Raw genomic sequence first — 24,274 nt, forward strand, 5'->3', positions numbered from 1 at the left:
TATATATATATATATATATATATACAGGGTTTTTCACTTAAAACTCCGCACGCCAATAAGTCCAAAACGAAAAGAAATATTTAATTTATGTAAAAAGTAGTCAAAGTAGATATTTCCTAAAATTTAAAAAATTCGACGCCTGCAAAGAGCTGGGCGTCGCGAGGCGTCGAAAAATTATTCGATTGCAGAGACTTTGGAAATACGCGCATACAAAAGTACATATTATTTAAAAACTTTTTTGTTATTTACTCAAACTTATTTACTTTACCCGTTTCTAAGTTATACCGATTTAAAGTAAACATTTCTTGATTAATAAAAAATGTGATTAACGCTTATTTTTACAAGCATGCCATGAATGTTAGTTACTATGGCAACCATTGTTATCGCAGTTGTTTTAAGTGCAATTACAAACGTAAGTTGTTATTGCTGTATCAAAAAATTGTCACATTTTGTCACGAGAAATATCCAAATTTGTTCGGTTAAAAAAAAACTAAGAATTATTATGTGAAAATGGTGCAATTTAGCAATGAGGAAAAAGTAGACATGTTACTGGTGTTTGGAGAATGCAGATGCAATTGTAGAGAAGCAAAAAGAGTTTACGCACGGCGTTATCCGCATAGAAGAGTCCCCGATGCAAAAACCTTTTTAAGTTTATGTAAAAACTTAAGAGAATATGGTAGCTTCATAAAACCTAAAAGAGATAGGAACAGGACGGCTACAAATGATGAAAATACTGCTGCTGTAATTCAGCAGGTTGATAATAACCCCAAGATATTCCTATCAGAGATAAAAGAAAATACCGGTGTTACCATAAGTTCTTCGTGGAGAATTCTACATAGAAACTCTTTTCACCCGTACAAAAGTAAACTAGTTCATAAACCAGAACCAGGCGATTATGCTAGAAGAATGTATTTCTTAGCGACATTGTCCGATTTGTATAGCCAAGATGCAAATTTTCTCTCGAAAATTTTATGGAGCGACAAAAGTCGATTTCAAAATAATGGAATCGTTAATAGATACAACTGTCGTTTTTGGTCCGAAAACCATCCTCGTTGGATTACAGAAAGAGGTAACCAACGAATTTTTAATATCAATGTTTGGTGCGGCATATTAAATGGATTCTTTATTGGACCTTACTTTTACGAAGGAACTTTAAATGCCGATCGCTATTTAAGATTTCTTCAAACTACATTTCCGGAACTATTAGAAGAAGTGCCTCTTGACACTAGAATCAATATGTGACTACAGCAGGATGGAGCGCCTGCACATAATGCCCAAATAGTAACGAGGTATTTGAACCGAGAAGAGAGAGGTGGCCGGCGAGGTCCCCGGACATTACACCACCAGATTATTTTCTTTGGGGCTAAAAAACGTTATCTATGAAGAACCTATCGAAGATATGGCTGATCTCATTAACAAAATTAGTGCAGCGTGTGCCGCTATCACAAGAAGGACTCTCCTACAAGTGACCCAAGCTCATCTGTTAAAAGTTTTTGATAGTTGTGTTCGAGCAGATGGACATAATTTTGAACAAAATTTTTGAAATGTCTTATTATGTAGTTAATTGCAATAATAATTTTGGTTATTAACTTGTAGGTATTTTACTGTTTTTTCATTTATTTATCATGTTATCAGAACTAATTCAATAAAAAATAATAAATAAAATCATACTAAAATAGTTGAAATCTATTGTTTGTAATTGCACTTAAAACAACTGCGATAACAATGGTTGCCATAGTAACTAACATTCATGGCATACTTGTAAAAATAAGCGTTAATCACATTTTTTATTAATCAAGAAATGTTTACTTTAAATCGGTATAACTTAGAAACGGGTAAAGTAAATAAGTTTGAGTAAATAACAAAAAAGTTTTTAAATAATATGTACTTTTGTATGCGCGTATTTCCAAAGTCTCTGCAATCGAATAATTTTTCGACGCGTCGCGACGCCCAGCTCTTTGCAGGCGTCGCATTTTTTAAACTTTAAGAAATATCTATTTGACCCCACACTTTGACTACTTTTTACATAAATTAAATATTTCTTTTCGTTTTGGAGTTATTGGCGTGCGGAGTTTTAAGTGAAAAACCCTATATATATATATATATATATATATATATATATATATATATATATATATATATATATATATATATATATATATATATATATATATATATATATATATATATATATATATACCGGGTGAAGTTTAGCTTAAGGCTAATCAAAGTGAACCCTTATTACTAAATTTATTTTTGTGGTGTCGTCGTACGTAGACCAATTCTGCTTTCAAGTCAAATGCACCGTCCTATTATACGATTATCTACATAAAGGGGTGGTATTACAGTGAGCGCAATATCCTCGACCAGAATTAATCTGCAATAACATTTCTTGGCACAGTTAGGTGCAATTTTGCCGAAATAATGATATTAGAGTCTTTAAAGCATATCCATTGGAATTGTGTGCCGCATAAACGCTTAAAACGAAGAGCGGAATTGCAGGGTAAATATATAAAATATTTCGCGGTTGGCTGTGAAACAATATTTTCACTTGTTTGTGGAAAATATGATTAAAGTTTTGGCTACCAGAATAGTCTAATTAAAGCCGGTAGCAATAAAATTGCCCCTGATCCACTTTTCTACCATCATTGACGACTGTACTTACGAATATGTGGATGCAAATATTTTCAAGTCTATCCTGTAATGCAGTTAATAGTCAAGGGAATCTTGTATTCTTGATTGTAATAAAATTGACCTCTTATCCATATTGTTATTATCTTACCTGTCTGGGTTATTAAAATTTAGGGGTGCCCTTCAGTTAAAAGCATGCTGAAAAGGTAAATAATTTTTTTAAGTTTTCAAAATGATAACCGACATAATTTATATTGCATTTAATTGGGCTTAAGAAAATGGACACCTACGTTATGTCAGACAGCTCGCGTAGAATATATATCCATGAGTGCATTAAAGTTAAACTACAGCTTTCTATTTACTGCTCGCTTTAGTCTCATAATTTATTGCACTGCATATTCGTGTGCGTCTGATATTCGGCTTATGGAGAAACTATTACCATATTCTCGAAAGCCATTTTACCACTTTGGTCCGTTAACAGGCGTTGTTTTTTGAGCTGCTTATGCTGGAGGTTTATGTAGTTCTTATGTCACAATTTTATAATTTGATTAGAATTAGAATTAGAATTAGAAAAATTCAATGAGCTCTTTTCTAGTTCTACAAATTTTACTTTTCCGAATATGCACGATAACAAATATAAAATATTGCTCATTAGTTTAATGAACATTAATAATTAAGAGATGGTATAATTGTAATAGTAATTGCATAGACCAAAAATGGCGTCAAAATAATGATTTTTCTACCAGTTTAAATAATACATTCCTTCCAAATTGTAGGTGTAAGAAAAATATGAAAAGTTCCCTAGTACATTTTGTAAGACTTATCCTATCCCAACCCTATGCTGGTGTACTCCGTTACCTTCGTTAGTGGTTCCTTCAGAACATGGTTTTATTGAGGAAAATGGAACCGTAATTAATGTAAGTTTATTTATTATTTTATTCACGTTTCAATGAGTTCGTCCCGTCAAGCATAGGGGTTGGTTCTATCCAACAACCAGCCGTTCATAAATCCTTCGCTGCAACTGCAGCTTGTGGCAGCGATCGTTACGATACGTGCCGTCGGTGCGCGGTGTTGCCGAATCGCCTTTATCACACTGCGTCACTAAAATATCATCGCCATCCACCCAAAACGGGGCAATATTCTGCAATACTATCGCGATGCAAATTTTGTAAAGGATTTGCCAAGTCGAACGATATAAGCACACTTTTTTTCTTTTTGCAAAGCCTTAATTAATTAGTTAGCAGGGGTTTCCGTTAAAAAATTAATATTTTGTATTTCAAGGTGGAAATTAGTACAGGAAACAGCACGCAAATATGAATGCGCCAAACACTAAACAACGTATTAAAATTATTATTAAATTATTTATTTTATTATTATTAAAATTAATAATTAATTAAATTAATAATAATATAATAATAAATAATAAATTAAATTATTAAAATTGACATTTTGTTGCATTTAAATATCGACGATATCGGCGATATCGACTGTAGTTTTATTCTTCCAAAAGAAAGCGTTCATTTTATGTTCCATTTAATGATGCTACCTATGGTTTGAACAGTCCATTGGTTCGTTTGAGAAGACAGTTCAACCCATGATGTAGAAGTTTCTGGTGGTGTAACAAATTTTAAAAATAATCCGAAGCATGGTCGACGTAATTAGTTTAGTTAGATAATAATAATAATAATAATAAATTAAAAAATACGAGGAATTTAGAAAACACACAAAAACGATTCTGAATAAAATTACATAGTGTTGTGATGAGAAACAAATTAGTTATTAATATCTCGTATTGTTGTTCGAAGGAACTTTGTTCAACATTAGAAGAGTTGGATTTGAGGTCGCGTTTCCTTCGTTAGAGTTAAGAAATCGTGAAAAAAACGAAAAACGACGGCAACTTTGTGGCGACGACGGCGGCGGCAGACGACACGCCGCAAGTCGACATAATCGTGTGCGTCGACGCCGTGCGTCCCTGCCGTCGTCGGTATTCGGTAAAGGCATCGTCGACGCCACCGAGGACGCGGTGTTAGCACATGGACGCAGCAGCGGCGGCAGCAGCAGCAGCAGCAGCAGCAGTAGTCGACGACATGATTCGTCGAGGTTTTGTGAGATCAGCGACAGCGACCAGCATATCGCCCGGACAGCATCAGCGTCGCTAGCGTCGCCGGAGCGTTATAAATACATGCCGACGCTACCGGTGATAGGTCGGACGCTTCTTTATTAATAGCGGAGGACCGCGCGTCGTGGACATTCAGTGCTAGTGTATTTCTCACCAACGTTCCGTTTAACTTTCCGCTTTTTCCTTCGTATCGGCCGCGTTTTGGTATGTGCTCGAACTGGAACTGGACCCGAGTGTTTGGTGTTTTGTTGGTGGTTATTGTGTGACTGGATCGGCATTTGGTGTCCGTTCCGGAGTGCTGGTGATGGGCCAAGAGACGGCACGCGCCGCCCTCCGGTGACGGTGACCCTGAGGAATGTTCATCCCCGACACGTTACGCAGCTGCATGGTGGAGCCCGATGTTTCGTCGTACCTGCAGACGCCGTCCTCGGGACAGGTGCCTACCCGCTGCTACCCTCCCTCTTCCTCTCGCGCCGTCATGCGTGATATGTAATTAACATGATTAACATGAGTGTTATTCTGTTCTGTACCTGTACTTGTACTATCTGTATACTGTAAAAAGTTCGCAGTCCGGTCCAGGGAGTAGTAGGTGCCCTTTCACCCTTAGGCCAGACCGCCGACCTCGATGTTGACGTGTTTGATATATGTTCATGACTGTTCTGTCTCATGTCTTAAAACACATGCACTTGGTGTTCATGTTCAATGTCTTTTTAACTGTTTTTTTTTTGCTGTTTGCTATATAATCTCGCTATATATATATATATATATATATATATATATATATATATATATATATATATATATATATATATATATATATAACGCCTCGATCGTTCTCGTCCTCGATATACAATTCCATTTTGTTTATTTGATATCCACCTCCAGTGACGGTTTATTCGCACGCTGTTCTTCGGAAGTTAAAAGTACGCGAAGTCCTTAAGTTACTTTCATCCGTTCGGTCTCTTTGCTGTGTCATTTTGCCGCTACCCGCACCAAACTATAAATAGTACGGTATAAATAGTCAGATTTTATACGAGTCGCCTAAACGTGTATAGGTATATACGAATCTACAACATTTTCTAAGTGGATAATCATGTTTTCGCCGCATCTCGTCCCGAAACGCGAATATTTTCCCGAAAATCAACCCCCCGCGACAATTCCGTTTTATTTAGACGAGGGCACATGCGATCGTATAATAAATACGGGTTTCTCAATTTCAAATTGTTCCAGACAATTGATGCAAATGTATCCGATATAAATCTTAAAAATTGCGCAATTTCATTTCTCTCTCTATCCCGGGTCTATTCTAGGATTTTAGCGCGAGCTATTTCCAAACCTTTTCTCTTATCTTGTCCGTTACTGATTATTTATTTACGCGCAATATCACGCGTAAAATGTATTTTTTTTTCTGTTTACGCCCCTCTCGCCCATCGCTAAAACGTTCAGCCTGTATTTCGAATTTTTTTTTTATAAATTACCGTCCCGTGAATTTGGTCGGTTTGACGTAAAATTTTGTGTGGTGTGGTAGACAGATGTACAGATTCATATTCGAAATTTGGAATTCGAAGTGCGAGCGTAATGGCTTGCTTAAAGCCCCACCTTTTCGAGCTGGTTTTAAATGCATCTCAGTGCGAGTCCCCATGCGACGCATTTATTGTCATACGATTGTTGTTTGTGCGATGCAATATTGTTGTTTTTTGCATGCAAAGTTTGTACGTGACCAAACGGGCTTCAACATTACCCGATGCCGATGGCCCCCGTGTGTTTTAATTTTTTTTTGTCTCCCTCCATATTATATTACACAGTGTGGGCAAAATTCGATGTCTTTTGGAGATGTTCGGTATTCTAATAACGACGATATATATGAAAACGGCATCTTAATATGTGTGTTGAGTTGAGTTTCAGGCATAAAAGTCTCTTTACTGATTATCATACTCCACAGATGATGTCATAATTTTAAAGGCATTTATGATCTCAATTTGTTGTGGAAAATGTAATTATTTTTTAAATAATCGCTGCACAGAAACAATAACTATCCAAACTTTGCTTGAGAACTATCACGGAATAATAACCAAATATATTAATATTAAAAAAAAATTGGCAGCTTCACTTATAGAGTCAAAAAATAAATAGACATCATCGTCAATCCACTAAGCTTATTTTGGGACCTTTCGAGCCGCTATTGTTATAAGTTTTAAGACAACAACTTCTTAAAAAAGGTGTAGCCTGAAATTAAATACTCATTTTCGACTGTCTTTGCTAGATATACCGGAAACCTCCAAAACATACAAATCGAATTTGGTCGGCTCTGTACACGGCGAAACGCATATATACGGGGTGATTCTAATGATCTAATTTTATGCGCGTTCATTGAAATAATCAAATTTTAATAATCAGTATAAGTACCGAAGTCCTTGGAAAAAAGAAAAAAAATGACCAAGCACGCCGTAAATATAAAAAATACGTCGGGTATAGTTTATGTCGAAATACGAAAACTGGAATGAAAAGCTCGTGATGAAAATTATTCGGCCAGCTAGTTTGCCTTGAGGCCAGCGTATAACCTTCAATTCAAAACACCTTTTGGCACGGAGAAAATTAAACTTCTGGAAGGTTATTCTGGCAACGGTACCCACCATCGGTGTGCCAAGAAAGGTTACTGTCCCATGCGGCGGATAGACGATCTAAAACTTCCGCCAAGTGGTTTTGTTTGTTTTTTTTCTTTTTTAATTTTTCAATCATTTCTCCCACAAATTTAACATTATTAAATAAGGGATATTTCGTGACGTACAACAGACGTCAATATCGGCAGTAAAATGTTACGCGTTTGAGATAATACGTCGTTGGCAAGTAATAAAAAGATGACGTAGGTTACGATCCAAGAATCGCGTAGGCACGTGGGTTTGTCCGTGTAACAAAAATACCTCTATAGGGTGATTCATGTTAAGTGCCCCCTTTAGAATGCTGCTGAACGGACATATGAAAATTTTCCAAATTTTGTAAATACGGCCATAATAGGGGATCTAAATATATTTTGACAAATACAGCATTCCAGGTTCAAACAGTGTCTTTTGTTGATATGAACCGCCTACGGTTTAAATTAAAAAAAAAACATTTTTTAAATCGCTACCTAAATTTCAAATAGATCAGGAATTCAGCTACCTCATCCACTGTTTTTTGAATACTTAATCTGTTTTATGTAGAAGTATAATAGAATATAGGGTTTTCTGAATATGTCAAAATTTTGTATACCAATTCGGAAAAGTTGCTTTTGGTGGACCTCTTTAATAAGACACTCATTCTGAATTTTCTCCCTGTTCCTGCGCTGACATTTGAATCCCCCTGTAGTATGCGAATAAAATTGCGTGTTTTGTTTTGTTTAAATATTTCCCTCACTGAATTATCGTTTTTAACGGAAATCTACTTCTTCATCTGGTTATTTGTTTATCTAGACGCATTTTGATATTGTAGTTTTTAAATTTGTGTTTCAACCTTTGTTGTATCGGAGATTTTTTAAATTTTACCTGATTTCGCGAGTTATAGATGTAAATCTTCGATGCAGCAGTATATACAATGTGATCCGCAAAATATTACCGAGGCACGTTAATGACGGTTGATATATTTTGCTCCTCTTAATGTGAACAATTTCATCTGTCATTGGTGCTTGACGAGTTTGCCTTATACATATATTAACTCAAACCGTTTCGTCGAGCATTGCAATTGAAACTAGTTGGTTTTCAAAATGCAGGATGAGTTCCACCCTTTCATCGAAGCGCTATTGCCCTTCGTCAAGTCTTTCTCTTACACGTGGTTCAATCTACAAGCGGCCAAGCGAAAATATTACAAGAAACACGAAAAACGAATGTCTCTCGAAGAGGAACGACAATGCAAAGAAGCTTTGCAGGTAATTTTTTTAACATAATCCGTTTGTTTTGCGATTCGTCTTCATTTTGCGTAAGCTATTCGATAGACGAAAAAACTCATTAAAGCAGAAACTATAACGGATTAAAAATAACCCGGTCTATTTTCGTCGGTATACTGTTTAGCTTGTTTGAAAAGAAAAATTCAAGAATGGGACGTTTAGCCGATACAATATATATAGATCGAACTGTCACGTCGATAACAAACAACTTCGATTTTAATCGAATAAAACAATTCGCGCGGCTATCTCGAAAAGGTTCCTTATTTTAAATCTTCTCTTTCAATTTTTCTTCGCTTATTTTAGCAACTTATTTCATGCACTATTTCAATTTAGCAATGCACAGTGCAGAAGTTTCACATTGCAATTTATCTAACAAAAAAAGCCATGTTATTTAAGAACGTGGACTTATTTTTAGTTTAAGACATTGGATTTAGTAGTGGACGATTCGCTAGACACACATACACACATGCATGTGTATGTCGTTTACAGTTTACGATATAGGATTAAATTCGAAATGTCGCGCAGTTAAAATTGGACGATGTTTTTTCTTTGACTAATTTTGGACATGCCTGTTAAATAAAACCTTCTTGAAGTACACTGGCGCACACTTACTCAAGACTTACTGATAATGCATTCCATAAGATACGAATAATACAATATACTACATAAAAAACGACATATAATGTACCCATAACTTAAATATGATAATTTTAGAAAGATCTATTAACCCAGTTTTACGTCGTACTCGCATATTAACTTTATTTGCGTATTACGGTATATACATCCGAGTGCAATTTTAATTGTTTTTTACTCTTTATTACCTTTTGATAGAATTATGCCGCCGTCCAGGCAATAGGTAATTAAATTTCGGTTATAAAACAGTTGTTGGATGCACACGTGTTTTTCCAGATTACGTCATAACTATGGCTTGTATAAAAGTGATTTCTCGTATCCACACTATTATTAGACGCATCAAACGCTAACTGCGGGCCAAATTACCGACGTATTTTAATTTATTTCTGGAAACAAAAATTGCAGCCATAGGTTAGATCTGGAGTGACATAAAAATTGTTATTCGCCGTAAGGACGTTTCGAAGCACGTTTAAATTTGGAATGAGAAAGATATATGTTTTTTCAAGCTTAGTGAGACATTTTGAAACCTCTAAGAAAAGTATTTTTGACGGTCGAGTTTTGTCTTCGTTACTTCGGTTTTTGGAAATATCAAAAATAGAAAAACACAAAACACGAGTGATACGAAGTTGAAATAACTTTTCCACACTCCAAATTTCAATAAGTTAATGTGGGTTGAGTGAAATGTTTTTATTTTAAATTTATGCATTTATGTATTAGATAAAAACTCCTCATTTTTCATCAACCAACTTTGATTGATTTAAATCAGAGCGGACAGCGGTCAAGAGGTCAAAATGGTTGAAATTAAAACATTGAATAGCAGAAAAGAACCACATTTAAAATGTAAAATTCCATATAAGTTATATGGAAAATATCCCAAATATTGCTATTTTTGCCACATAATTTTTTGATGTAAATTTAATAACCAAATAAACAAAATGGCGCTGAATTTGTCAAACGTGCTGTACCAGCCTGTGAATAGATATATATATATATATATATATATATATATATATATATATATATATATATATATATATATATATATATATATATATATATATATATATATATATATATATATATATATATATAAATGTAATGTGGATGTTTTGGTCTGAGTTGCATTATTTTTGTTAAAGAATGAGAAAGCGGAAGTTAAGCAGAAATGGGCATCCAGGCTACTAGGCAAATTAAGAAAGGACATCACGCAGGAGTGTCGGGAGGATTTTGTCCTGAGTATTACGGGCAAAAGACCGGCAGTGTGTGTGCTGTCCAACCCCGACCAAAAGGGCAAAATGCGAAGGATAGACTGCCTGAGGCAGGCGGATAAAGTTTGGCGACTTGATCTCGTAATGGTGATACTGTTCAAGGCCATCCCTTTGGAAAGCACCGATGGCGAACGGCTTGAAAAAAATCCAGACTGTTCCCAACCGGGATTGTGCGTGAATCCATATCATATAAATGTGTCTGTTAGAGAATTGGATTTGTACTTAGCTAATTTCATTAATAGTCATGGTAAGTGGCACGTCCTGTATATTATGGCGATTTTTTATGTTTATTTACGATAAATACTGGCATCAGATCGGCATCCAGCGATTTGTGTATATTTTGTTTCATCCTAAATGAAAGTGCAAACGTCTTGTTTATAGGTGAACCGATTTTTTGAAAATATGCCAATCCCAATAATCAAATTCCCGGACCATTATTTAATTTCATTATAGTTTTTAAGCTGCCAACTGTGCCGCAAGCCATTTGTTTTGCAATAAATTTCGTAGGATTTTGATCGTAGCGTACGCTAATAGCCCTATATAGAAAATTTTCTCATTATTACCATGGAAAAATTCTATTTTTATCACTGACGATTGTACTAATGAGTGCGTCTTGGGTAAATTTAGACTTTTGAAAAATCACCAGACTAATGGACTGACGAACTTTATAGATTTGTCCACGTTATGTAATCAATACAGTCCAATTAGCAGCAACCATACGGTACAGGGATTTCTATTTTGATGTTTTTATATATTCGAACATATAAAGTCTATAATTAGACCACTTTATATTAACCATTCAAAATAAAGTAGCAACTAAAAATATACAAAAGGATATATCACATTAAGACCTATAGTTATTTTTAAAATAAAATTACAGTAACACCAGACATTTCAAAATGGATTAAATTTCGCTGAAAGTATCAAAATTTTTCTAAAAATAATTTAAGGTATTTTTACCAACCGTCCGCTATATACAGGGTGCCAAATACTTCTAACTTTCTCCGTCTCTATCGCAATATCGTTATTATTCTCTTTCAGAGATATTGAGCGGCATTTGTTACAACAATAACAACAAAAAGGAAGACGAAAGGAAAAATAAAGGTGAGATATGCTACGAATGTTGTTTTGTGTAAATTTAGGCGGAATATTTAAAAAACCATTTAGGGTAGGGTCCATGAAAATTCTGGTCACAGCAATCAATCGTGGTTTAAGTAATAGTCGATCCTTGATGATTTATTGCTCCAACAATATTCAGTTTATCGATCACTACGGCTACATACACTGCTTAGACATGTAGGCACTGAGTTGCAAATTTATTGGACGGTATATTTTATGCTAAAGTGGTTTTTGAATATGTTAAGTGTTTTGCGTCTAGAATATCGAAGTAGTCGTTTAAGGTAGGTTAAGCACAAATTATTCCGATTGTCTACATCAGGGGTGCTTAACAAATACTGCTTGCCACATTTCTAATCTGGGAACCCAATCATTAGCGAGCGGCAAACTCGAACGTGATACACCGTATAATATAATATTGAAGCTAACTGGACTGGACTACTTTTAGCGATTTATTTAAAACTTAGGGAAAATATTGAAAACCCATTGGTCAAAGTCTGGATAATTATTAAGGCTACTCTTTCCAGTTACAGGATACACACACAATCCCTACAATGGAGTTATATGTAATGACATTATATTAGCAACCGGAGTATTTTCATCGAAGGAATTATGGAAGTTGTCCAAATGTAATTTCCGCTAAATCTTCCAATAAATTCAACATTAATTTTTGTTTATTTTTAGCTTCTATATTACACGAACTCTCCGAACCACAACCAAATATGAACAACGTCAAACTAGAACATCCTGCCTACTATTGCAACAACTACGAGCAAGGACCCGTGGTAGCTGATAGATCGTCATCTGTCGACGCTATGGTCGTCTCAGCGACATACTGTGAGTAGAATTTTTTGTGTTTCCACATTCGGAGGCGGCGACGTAAACATATACCTTGTAATGGGGTTCTTAACTGCGTGACATTTTTGCAGAATCATGCATATAATAAAATGCCAGGTTAAAAATAAACGTCTCGTGAGTTTTCCCCAGCAAAACAGAAACCGTTTTTCCATCGGGACCTGTTCTACATTTTACAATACTCATTTACTTGATGCAGCCTATAGTGAAAGTGTGGAAGAAGTTAAACTGTATGGCCCAATTTATTAGAAATGAGTAGAATGATTAATTTATGATATTGATTTATTATTTATCTACAGATTTAGAACCCCATAAAAGATTACGAAGTTATCTATGTAAACTGTACGTTAGTAAAAAAAAAAAGAAAAGAAAACTGAAACTAACATTTTATTATTATATATATGCTAAAAGTGCACCAGAAGATAAATAGTATGGTATGATTTATTGGAAAAGAGCAGAGTGATGAATGTATTTATTTGTTAGTTTATTTAAATTATTTATTTGTTATTTATTAACAAACTTACAGCCCCATAACAAATTATGACTATAGAAGAAAAAACAAATGAAGCTTAAAATATATATTAAAAGTGAGCAACATGTTGAACAGTACGCTCGGATTTATTAGGAAAGAGCAAAGTGAGGAATATATTTATTTATTTATTTATCATTTTATGTTATTTATTTATTGTTTAACAACAACAACGTATAAAAAAGATCGAAACGAAAACTAAAACTGAAATTTCAATATTATAGTATTATATAAAGTTGTAAGAGAAAGCAAATAAGAAAATGTGAAAAGAAAATGCTCGTCGAAAGTTAATCAATCCATAAAAATCCGCCATTTCAACAATCTATTCAGTAATAAATTATGCCTTTTTTATATATTTTTTTTGTATATTTATCGTTTTTCGTTTTTTTTTCTAGTTGCCTTGTTTAAATGAGATGCGTTATACACGTATGATATGAAAATTAAAATTTATGTTTCCTAAATAATAAGGCTGTCAGTTTTATGGTGAATTAATTTAAAAATCACTTAAGACCTAAATTCTTCCTTGTTGATATATAATTAATAATTAAATAAAAATAATTAACAGATGAAAAACCGTGAACCCCTGAAAATGCAGTAAACTCGTAAGATGTGCGTGAAAAAAAAGGGTAGACTCTAAAAGAGATTACACAATGTTTTTCCTCAGGAACTGATGACCTCACGGTACTATTTTCTACGTGAGGACAGGAAATCAATTGTCGAAATGGAATGGAAATTGATTACCAATTAGCTTCTTGGGGTATTCAGTCAAAACTTTTTTTCGATAGATAATAGAAATTATCGTGACTTGGTGGAGTTGTAAAATGGGAAGAAAAAAATCGGTAAATTGATAGCACAACACAACCGATAGCAGTTAAGCCGTCTGTGTCACTATTAGCCACACGCGCGCTGAAGTAATAAATTTTTATAGAAAGCAATGTTACATGTCCCGAATCAATGGCCCGGAGCTACATATCCACGAGATTAATATTCTTATTTTCCTTATTTGCTTTTGTTCACAGTCTAGTAGTTTTAAAACGGGCGTAGCATTCTGTTTGGATGCACTAAATTAAAAAATAGACGTTGGCATTATTTCCAGGTCGTTATTTCTCCAGCGAAATGATGTCCTATGAAAAGAAAACGTTATATCAAGCGCGACGTTAGCAGATAATTAAAATCATCTCAGCGAAGGAGTCGTTTGCAGTTTAATGATTTAGTTGTCACGAAATACGCGACAAAAGGAGCAAATAATTTCATATTTGATATCGATTTTTCGATACCGACCGACTGCAGTCAAGTTTTACAGCGCCTAATGTATATATGGATTAGAATTTATTTGTCTTCGGAAACATGAAATCGTTTGCTGACTCTTGCTTTCTTTTATTTACGACCTCGACCAGAGCGCTTTTGACTTGTTAAAAAAATAATAAATTTATTGACCTTTTTTTTATCAGACAAACTCGTCCGCTTGACGTGAGCAGCAACCATAAAATCTTATACGACTTTATCAAAAATTCGTTATTTGTTTTATTGTTCTCAAGTGCATTTTTAGGTATTTCATTTCAATACCATAGAATAAATGTCTTCGAATTTTTGAATGTTATTCGTTCATTTGATAATAACAATAACAATAATCTTTTTTGAAATATTTTAAATTCTTGAAAATACGAATGCTTGTACATCTCAGCTACTCAACATTAACCATTTTTCGAATATTACAATACTAATAAACTGTATTATTGCTAGAATAATAATTTGTTTAGAACAGAGACTTTTGTAATTCCAACAAATTAATTAATAATAATTATTATAAAGTTTAATCGCGTTATAAGTAAAGCAGCGTTGTTGTAAATTTAACAATTATGTTGGGGTCTATCCAGAATGTTTTTCGTGCTTAGAAGAGCACTATGAATTTCAAACCGAAACACTAAATGATCCTTCCATTTGAATTTGAATGAATTTTATAGGAAATTAGTTATTTGTTTAATATTAATATACCCGGTGGCGTATCGAAAAAGTTGTCATTTAGGTTCTGAATTTTGTTGAAATGCTCAAGGCTGCCGATTTTTAGTTTAAAGTCAACCATAATTTATTTATTTTTTTGTATTCCTATTGGATCCTCGTGGATTTCCTTATATATCCATGGATCTGCCGCTAACTACCTGACTACTCCCTCGCTGTGACATTTTTTAAACTTCTCTCTGTCTTCAATTCTCTTTGACCTTAAACTACATCCGCATGGCTGCTTTAAACTATCAATCTGACATTAGTAAAATTTGAGTTTGCTTAACATGACAAATGAGCGCAATAGGGATTGTATATTGTACCAATTAACCCATACATGTTTTTTTTTCATTTTATTTAAAATCTAACTTATGTTATGTGAATTCTGCATAAGACCTCGGTGCTCTACTTGATTAACCAGTTCTGCAATTTGGAATTTGGATCTACACCCGATTTTAATAACCAATTCTCTTTCAACACTTTTGTGCTGTGTATTTGTTAATCTTTTCTACGCATTGGGGTCCTAAATTTTTCTTGTACAATTCTTATTAAGATTCCTGATAGCATTCAACTCAGTTTTCCGAAACATCTGTGATTTTTTATTAGAATTAATTTATGTCAATAACCGTTCTGAAATAAATGTTCATACCATTGTTGATTTTTGCTATAGCTGAATTTTGTATCGATTACTTCGATTTTCATAATGTTTGATCGTCGTTGTTCCAGCGATGCCACAAAACACGACGATAGTTTCGTCTAGTTCACAAGCTAGTCCGGGAACCTTGTACTATCAGCACAGCCCCGAAGGTCAACACCATCACCAAAGTCAAGTCAAATATCCAGAAAACGGCCACGACACATTGTCCGACTTCGTAACCTTCGTCTGTCAAGAGACTGACAATAATCAAAACGCACAGGTCAGTTCGCAACCCTGTCTCTGTCAACCCCGATAACAAACAGACCGTTTCAGATGCAGACGGGTCTTTCCCGAAGCCCCAAGTCGCAGTACTTCCCTTCAACGATGCTTCCTCCGCCTCCGCTTCCACCAATGGCCAGACCCGTCGCAATTATACGATCTACCGGCGAAGTGTCGATGAGCGGAACCAATTCACCTCCTGCCAGTATTACACCGCCTTGCAGCGAAGCTTCACCAGTTGACGAAGTGCCTGAAATAAGTTCGTCGCCACCATTAAGTCCGGGTAGCCACGAACGGAGGAAATCACCATCCCAAAGGAACTCGGTGGTCACTAGCAGCCCGTACTCTCCCAGTAGAGATTACTCGTCGTTTAATCACTTCCACGGCCAACCAGGACATGTTGGTAGTTAGTACTGGGAGTACCGGGAGCCACGTTTTAAGTTCTGTAATTTTTTTTAGCTCTTCAGCTACCCCAGTATGAGCGGGATGACTGGCGTTATCAGCCCTACGAACCTCAGTATGTACTCACCCAGCGTGACTACGTCGAGAGGTAATTTGTGAAATTAACTTGACCCAAATTCAAACACCCTGTCGTCTTTTATTACCGTCGAAACCATTCCATTTATCTCGTTTTATGCAAACGGCAACGGGAAATCCGCTAAATTGAGGCAATATGGCCGCGAACTTCATATTCCAGACTTCAATATCTCCGGAATTAGATACGTGAATCGAATTTCTATAGTTCGCTCTCAGTTTTGACGAGTCTTATTTGATATTGAAAGCAAAGTATTTTATATCAAGCGATGTTAAATAAATAAAATATACCGTGCGTTCAATTTATCTTATTTTTGTTTTTAGAGATACCAAGGTAAACAAACAACTTAAAGTACAACAAAAATACCAAAAAACACGCGCTAAACTAAAAAATTCTTTAACTATTCCAAATACTGCTGTATGTGACCACCATTTTCCTGAACACATTTCTCATACACTCTAATTGTATGATGTCGTGATGCTTTGCGTGTAGTAACGTTTCCAAATTGTCTCTTAACTGATTGATTGCCTCTGAAATCCTTTATCGAAGGACAACAACATTATTACAAGAGAAAAATTCTATTACAGTTAAATCGGGGATGCTGGCTACAAAATAGTTCCGCCGTTCCCTATCCAACCCCTGGGATAATCCATGTTAAGAAATTTTTTAACTTGCACAACATTGTGCTGCCATATGATCAGCGCTGATATATTTAGGGGAAAATCTTCTATATATTGTTCTATTTGGTGCTCTAAGAGTTGCAAATCATGATCTCCATTTAACTTAACCCCTAGGTTTTTATTTCGTATATTTGTCAGGAGTCTAGGATTATTTAAATACCAATATCGCGTATTTTGTATATTACAACCTTTTCTTGTAGTCAGTCCACAAAATGTTTTTCAGAAAATTATTATATTCATTATGTCTATTTAAAAAATCCAAACAAAACTGCATCCTCCTTTGACCTTGTTCTGCACTTTCTTTTTGACTGAAATATAAAGTGTGTTACATTATTGTAATCGGAATAAGATATTCTATTAAACACATAGGGTGTTACATTTAAAAAATATGATGGTGGCTTATATGTCAGAAAATTGATACTGTTTTATTTTATACATCAGTTGCAAAAACACTTGGCTACCAACCCGACATTTTGTGTATTTCTTTACCTTGATATGTCTAAAAATAAAAAAGTTTCAGCCAATTCAAATGTTATCAAGATAAATTGACCGCACGGTACCAGGGGTCCCATTTTCGGTGACGATTTTTTGCCATTTGAAAAATGGCATAGTCAGATTTGGAATAGCACCCGCAGTTTCTGAGCAACGGGAGAAAATTGAGAAATTCGAGATTTTAAAAATTTGACATATTCTCTTCTTTCTTCATATGAAAAATATTTTGTAAATACTTTTTCGCAACTTTTTTAACACAGTTTTTAGCATTTTACGTTGAGATCCTTAAAATAAATTTATTGTTTGAATGTTTAAATACTCACGACAGTCAGTAAAAACAATAATAATAAAACTATTTCAATTAGAAAACGAAATAATCATTTTATTATATAAATAATCAATAAACGTGTAATAATGTAACAGGACCGTATTACATAACATAACATAACATAACATAGCATAACATTTAAATTGAACACTCAAAGGAAGCATTTCAAACATATATAAATTATGCGGAAAATATTAGGTCCGTATTGCAATTAAAAAGTTTCTAGAAAATCAAATATTTTACTTTTTTTATTTACTTTTCTTATGCAAAATGGCTTTTGGCCAATTAAAAAAAACATAGTGTGCTGTAGTCCTTTGCGCTCCGAACAAATGTCCCCACGGACCCAATTTGATGCTCATAGTTGTACAAAGTGGAATTTTAAGAATTTTACTATAATTTTAACAATAGTCCTTTATAAATAAAAATCTCACTCTTGACAAAATTGTTGATTTTCTGTATCTTGAAAACAAGCTGAGTTTCTCTATAGTATTTTTTGTGTTATATAATATTGTAATCTGTGTAACACTGTGTATAAATAACAATCACATTTTTTTTAGTATCACAGTACAAGTCACCGTTTCTATTTTTCTATACAATCAAGTTTATGTTATATAAATATGTTTATATACTTATGTTGGGGATATCACAGACACAACTACTAAAACAGTTAACCAACAATTATGTCGATCAGTATGTATGGGTCAAACGACTATTTCGGTCTTTAGTTTCTATAATCCAAAAATTTCCTTTTTATAATCTCCATTTTTAAAATTTCCTTACCCGCTACAGGCGTTAGTCAAGGTCTGATTATGCCGCTTTTTCATCTGACTCTAAATCCATCCAAATAGCTTCTAGTGTGCTTTTTCAGGTGTATCTTCGACAATTGTCACTTAATGAGGATAATCCAGTCCTAGTTATTATTTTTCTGCTTTTTTCTTTAGAATCATCATAAATAAAATCAAACTCAAAATGCGGTCGAGCGACGTGCAGGATTCTGAAGGAACGGAAGCATACGATCATAGAAATAGATGTTTGACTAAACAAAGCTGTTGTTGCAGTATATATTTTTGTAATGAATAGAGATATATTTTAGGTACCCCGCGTTCTAGCAGTATACCCAGATGGAGCACACCACTATTCACCCTTGACCAAGAAGACTTCAGTATGATCACGCACCCCACCAATCCCGAACAAAACGCGATAATTTTAATGGACGACACATCCGGTCCCGCTGCAGGCGCGGAACATTCTGCGCAGTGCTGCAATAGCGCGAATTTGATGTGCGACGCCGATCGGTTTTTCCAAGCTGGTGATCCAACCCTCGAAGGTGGTACCCCGCCCGCGTCGCGCGATCAGGTCGATCCGTTATCGGCCACCCCGAAATCACCCTAAAAACTTTATTCAAATCGACAACGAGTTCGATGAACTTGCGGCTCTTGCAGCTTTCTTGCCAGTTTATGTGTGATGTTCTGTTGGATTTTGATTATTTCGTGTGCGGGCTATAGTAATCAGTGCGCAATCGTATCCTCGGAGTTTTCACTTCTGATAACCCCATTTGCTTTTTCTCTCTATTTCGTAGTGGAAAGGTTTGTAAATTCATCTATGCAACGACTTGTTCTCTAATTATTCGATTCATGGGACTACATTAATTTCTTGAATTTTCTCATAGGCTCTTCCATGATTTCGATTTCGTCTACTCTCAACGTGTCGTCATTTCTGCTATGCAGGAACTCATTCACGGTGAATACGTCGCTAGTAGTTGATGAATATACAATATCATAAAGTCAGCTTTGTAAGTGGGACGTCTGGAGTTGGGGGTGCTAGCAGGACGTGTTGAAAAATTTGTTGAATTTACAAACCTGTCCAATGTCAGTTTTAAAGGAAATCGTGTACACTCACTTGGTTTTTATTGGCTTTCGTATTGGTCTGTTGAATTCGTTACTATGAATTGATCCATTTGCTCTCAAAATTTATTCCCATAGGCCTATTATGTTGAAATTTCTTGTTACTGGACCACAAAATGATGGGGCATGTTGTGCAGGACATTCGACGGGTGACGAAAAAGGTATGGGGTTATCAGTGGTAAATTTCCGAGTATAGAAGCTGCTCAAGTAGTGTAGTTAAATAGTATATTATAATGTATTTAAATAGATTAGTCACCAGTGCCAATAAAGGCTGTGCTCACAAGTCGTCCGAGTCGTTTTGGAAGGACTCTTTCGATGGAAACGCGGGCACAGTACCGTCGAATTTTGGTGAGGTTAGCCACGTTGCGGCCCAAATCTAACCCCCCTTGATAAAAGCCACCGCGAGCAATTAATTAGATTTGATGTTTCGGTAATACACTACAAGTGACCTTAAAAAAAGTTAATAATGAAAAGACTTAGGGCGTAATTTCAGTTGATTTGGCGTTGTACATACACCGTTAATGGTCTCTAGTCTAATATTGTACATACATTACCGCGTAATCCAAAGAGAGTGTTTCAAAATAAAACAACAAAAAAAGAGCAACGTTATACAAAGCGATTTTCCCTATTTACAAATTGACTATCGCGTATAGACGCGTGGCAGACAGTTACAAACGTCGTAACTTTCTTATTGCAGCTTCCATAAATACATTTGTCTTGTCAGCTTGCCAAAGATATAAAGCATCGTCATATTATATTATCATCTCGCACTTGTTAGATTCCGTATGCACGTCAAGACATTTTTTATTAGCGACTTGTACAAACGTCATAGGCAGTCTATTTTATCGGCAAAGATTTAAAAAAAAATTAAGAGGTAGGGTGCATTGGTAAAGTCTATTTATCGCAAGTTAATAAACATGTTATATTTACTAGTTTCTAAATAATCCAATCAACTCGTTAGTAACCTTGTTTCAACGTTTCCAAAAATTCCCTAACCAAAATTCGCCAGGATTTCTGCAAACAGGGTGACTGTTAAATGTTAATAAGAGTTACTTGCCGTTGTGTTAGCCAAACATACTTTATATGAATATTGTTGTTCCATTTAAAAATTTGAAGCAAATACGACTTTTCTCTCTGCAATCTTTTCCTCATTAGATTCGGAAACCTAAAACATCCACTGATAAAATAAAACATTGAGCAATTTGTACATTCAGCTATTTCAAAATTTTCGTCGTTCATTCGTATGTTAAACCAGTCACCCTGTATAAAAGTTTATTTTAACCGTTACTTCTGTGGAATGGTCCATTTTAAACATACATAAATTTTTCCTGCAGAAGATCTATTAATTCTATAATTTTATTAATTCTATTAAATATAATATAAAATATTGGCGTTTTGGTTGTAGGAGATTTTTTTTTGCATAATGTTCATTCCAGATCCAAACTTGTTTTTCACAAATGTGTCATGTCACATAAATCCTGCTGATAAAAGGATAGTTTCAAATTATTGAGAGTTGCAAAAAGCCGATCACCACAAAAGATATGAAAAATCTACCGAATTTGTTTTTTTGTTGTTTAAAATTAAAAAAAAAATAGTTGTCTCTTGTTTCAGTTAACAATTTTTGTTTGCCAAGCAGTTTAATAAGACATCCTTTGACGTTTGTTTAAACCGAATATAGGACCTGCACAATGTACAGCAGCTTTCCATTCTCCTCGTAACGATGCCGTCAAAATAATAAAAAATACCAGGGGAGACTTTTACTCTCTAGTCTCCTGAAATGTGGATAAAACATATTGTAACCTGGGGTGGTTTGTGGGGCGCACATAATTTCGTTCCTATGCCGAGTATAGAACATCCAGTTTCGCTTGTCTTCCACGTCACGAAGAAAACCACCACGAGAGCTTGTCTAGTGAACAAGCATTGAGCTGGGTCCGTGCCTTAGTATTACAATAATATTGATATTGTTACACTAGCCTAGTTGACAACGTATTTAACGAGCTTGCTCACACGATTTATTATGAGAATTCCTAAATTAACCAGCTCATTTAAATAATTAACAAGTATTCTCACGAATATGCGCGATTGTTTCCCTTTTTAATTATAAACAATCGAACATATTTACGAGCGCTTAGTCGAATTTGCAGCTCCGTCAAACGGCATTATTAATTGTAAATAATATATTTATATATATATGATATGATGGTTGTCTAAATGCGCGAAATCTCTCTACTCCTGATACGAAAAATCAATATACTCACCCTACTAACTATAGGAAGCTGAAAACACATGCAGGTCATAATATAACGCGGTTTATAACGATTGAATATTTAAATAGATTCGTGCATTAACATAATAAAAAAAGCCGATGGGTTTTATTTTACTTTTAACAAGGATACAAATTCTCTCGTACTTTCTTTCGTTTCCGGCTAGATAATTTCGCCATTTTTATTTTTCCCAGACGACTCCATTTATAATAAACATTGTTATTCGTAACAAAATCTTGTCTGAAAGACCCGCTTGGGAAACGACCTAGCATAATTGTGGGTTTAATTAAACGGTCTGAAAAAAAAATAATCTACCAGGTCAATTAATTAAAAATGTTATTCAATTGTTATAAACCGGTGTCTGTATAGGGTGAGCTTTTTTCGATGTATAGTGAAGGGATCTTGATATTAAAGAGGTACTGAGTGCGTTTAATAGGCAAAGTTGTTTCTATAGACGTTTCAGATTTTTTAAAAATTCCACGCTCGGCTTGATATTTAAGAAAATATTTTAGAAAAAAATCGTCGATTACATTTTTTTAAGTAATTTGAATTTGCGGTACATCGTTTTACAAACTTATGTCTTTTTTAAAAACAAATTATTCCAACGTTTTAACGATATAACCAAAAGCAACGTGATTTTCTCTTTTAACCGATTTCGCAGTTTTTTCAGGAATTAAAATTTACCATGCAATTGATTTATTTGAACTTTTTAATAAAAAAATGAATTACAAACATTGTGGTTGACTGAAGTATTACAGCTTCTTTGCATACATACCTACAGCAATACTAAATGTCAGTAAACGAACAAAAGGTATTCATTCGTTTCTATAGCAACAACTATGAGCATGGCTAACTACGTTAAATTAGAGATCAATCTGGTTTATTTTTGAAAATAGATAATGTTTTGCATTATATCGTTGAAAAGGTGGAAATAACATACAGCTTATAAGTACATTTTGTTTGAAGTATTAGAGCTTTATAGCACTACAACAAATAATCGCATTTTGTCGCATAATGTCAGTGAACAAACTAAAGGTATTCGTTTCTGTAGAAACAATTCTATCGGCATGGCTAACTACGTAAGATTGAAGATATATCTCGTTTCTTTATGAAAACACACAACGTGGGGCACTATATCATTAAAAAGGTGGAAATACTTCTTTCTTCAGAAGTGAAATTGTATCTGAATTAATTATCAAAAAAATATATTTTTTTATATTATACAGATAAAAGATTTCGCTGTCAATTATCATTATCGTATATTTTAAATTAAAAAAAAACTACGTTTCGGCTCTGAGTCGCCATTTTTACGTTAATATAATAATAACAAACAAATGTAAAAATAAAATTTCATTTATTTCATTCACTGTGGCAGCAGCATCCCTCGTTTTTTTTAAATTATCAAGTAAGCCTTGGAATTTTGTTGAAAATCTGCAGCAATCTCACAAAACTATGTCTTCAACAGTTTTCGAGAAGTAACCGTCTAAAGAGGTTTACCCTGTACGGTTAATTTGGCGGTAGAGACATTTCAACGTGTCGGTGGCTTAAAAGAAATTTCGGAAGGGTTTAGCGAAGGGGCGATACGAATAGACCGAAAAGTCGCACTTTGCAACGAAAAACGACATGGTTTCGCGACGTTTCGGATTGTTCAGGTCGCGTGTCGTCCCCATTCCAGGTCGTATTCCCTCGGGTTTCTTTGAAGGTGTATTTATTGTTGATCAGAGTGGCCCTGACTGATGTAACCTACTCCCTCCGCTAGACAGAAAAAAAAATTCGCTTAAAAAAACAAACATGGGCGCTCTGTTTTTGTTTATTACACGAGAAGAGGACTCTATATATATATATATATATATATATATATATATATATATATATATATATATATATATATATATATATATATATATATATATATATATATATATATATATATATATTCTCACGTATTGATTCACGGATGGAAAAATATGATGACACTATATTCCGGGATATCATCCGTTCGCTCGTTGAACTCCGACTGGAATCCTGCAAATCCTGCATCCGACTGGAATCCTGCAGACGTTTCGCCAAAATCTCACTTGGCA

At 34.6% G+C, this 24,274-nt stretch overlaps 1 protein-coding gene across 5 annotated transcripts; it reads left to right on the top strand.

The window, feature by feature from the left end:
- The first annotated feature begins 4,636 nt into the window (after positions 1 to 4,636).
- On the top strand, positions 4,637 to 24,014 carry LOC132695517 (nuclear factor 1 C-type). Of its 5 annotated transcripts, none has more exons than XM_060659808.1 (10): positions 4,637 to 5,186; positions 8,496 to 8,651; positions 10,442 to 10,817; positions 11,612 to 11,674; positions 12,220 to 12,315; positions 12,371 to 12,523; positions 15,798 to 15,988; positions 16,042 to 16,386; positions 16,447 to 16,537; positions 19,116 to 24,014. In XM_060659808.1, the coding sequence occupies exons 1-10, from the start codon at positions 5,106 to 5,108 to the stop codon at positions 19,412 to 19,414; spliced, it is 1,851 nt and encodes a 616-aa protein (XP_060515791.1). In that variant the 5' UTR covers positions 4,637 to 5,105; the 3' UTR covers positions 19,415 to 24,014. The 5 variants fall into 5 exon arrangements, with proteins under 5 accessions (XP_060515791.1, XP_060515794.1, XP_060515790.1 ...); XM_060659811.1 differs by having other exon boundaries at positions 12,214 to 12,315; positions 16,042 to 16,390; positions 19,116 to 19,264; XM_060659807.1 differs by having other exon boundaries at positions 4,638 to 5,186; positions 12,214 to 12,315.
- Positions 24,015 to 24,274: the final 260 nt, after the last annotated feature.

This window comes from Cylas formicarius, unplaced genomic scaffold (assembly GCF_029955315.1).
Source record: "Cylas formicarius isolate icCylForm1 unplaced genomic scaffold, icCylForm1.1 PGA_scaffold_12__32_contigs__length_19106922, whole genome shotgun sequence".
NCBI classification, from domain to species: Eukaryota; Metazoa; Arthropoda; class Insecta; order Coleoptera; family Brentidae; genus Cylas; species Cylas formicarius.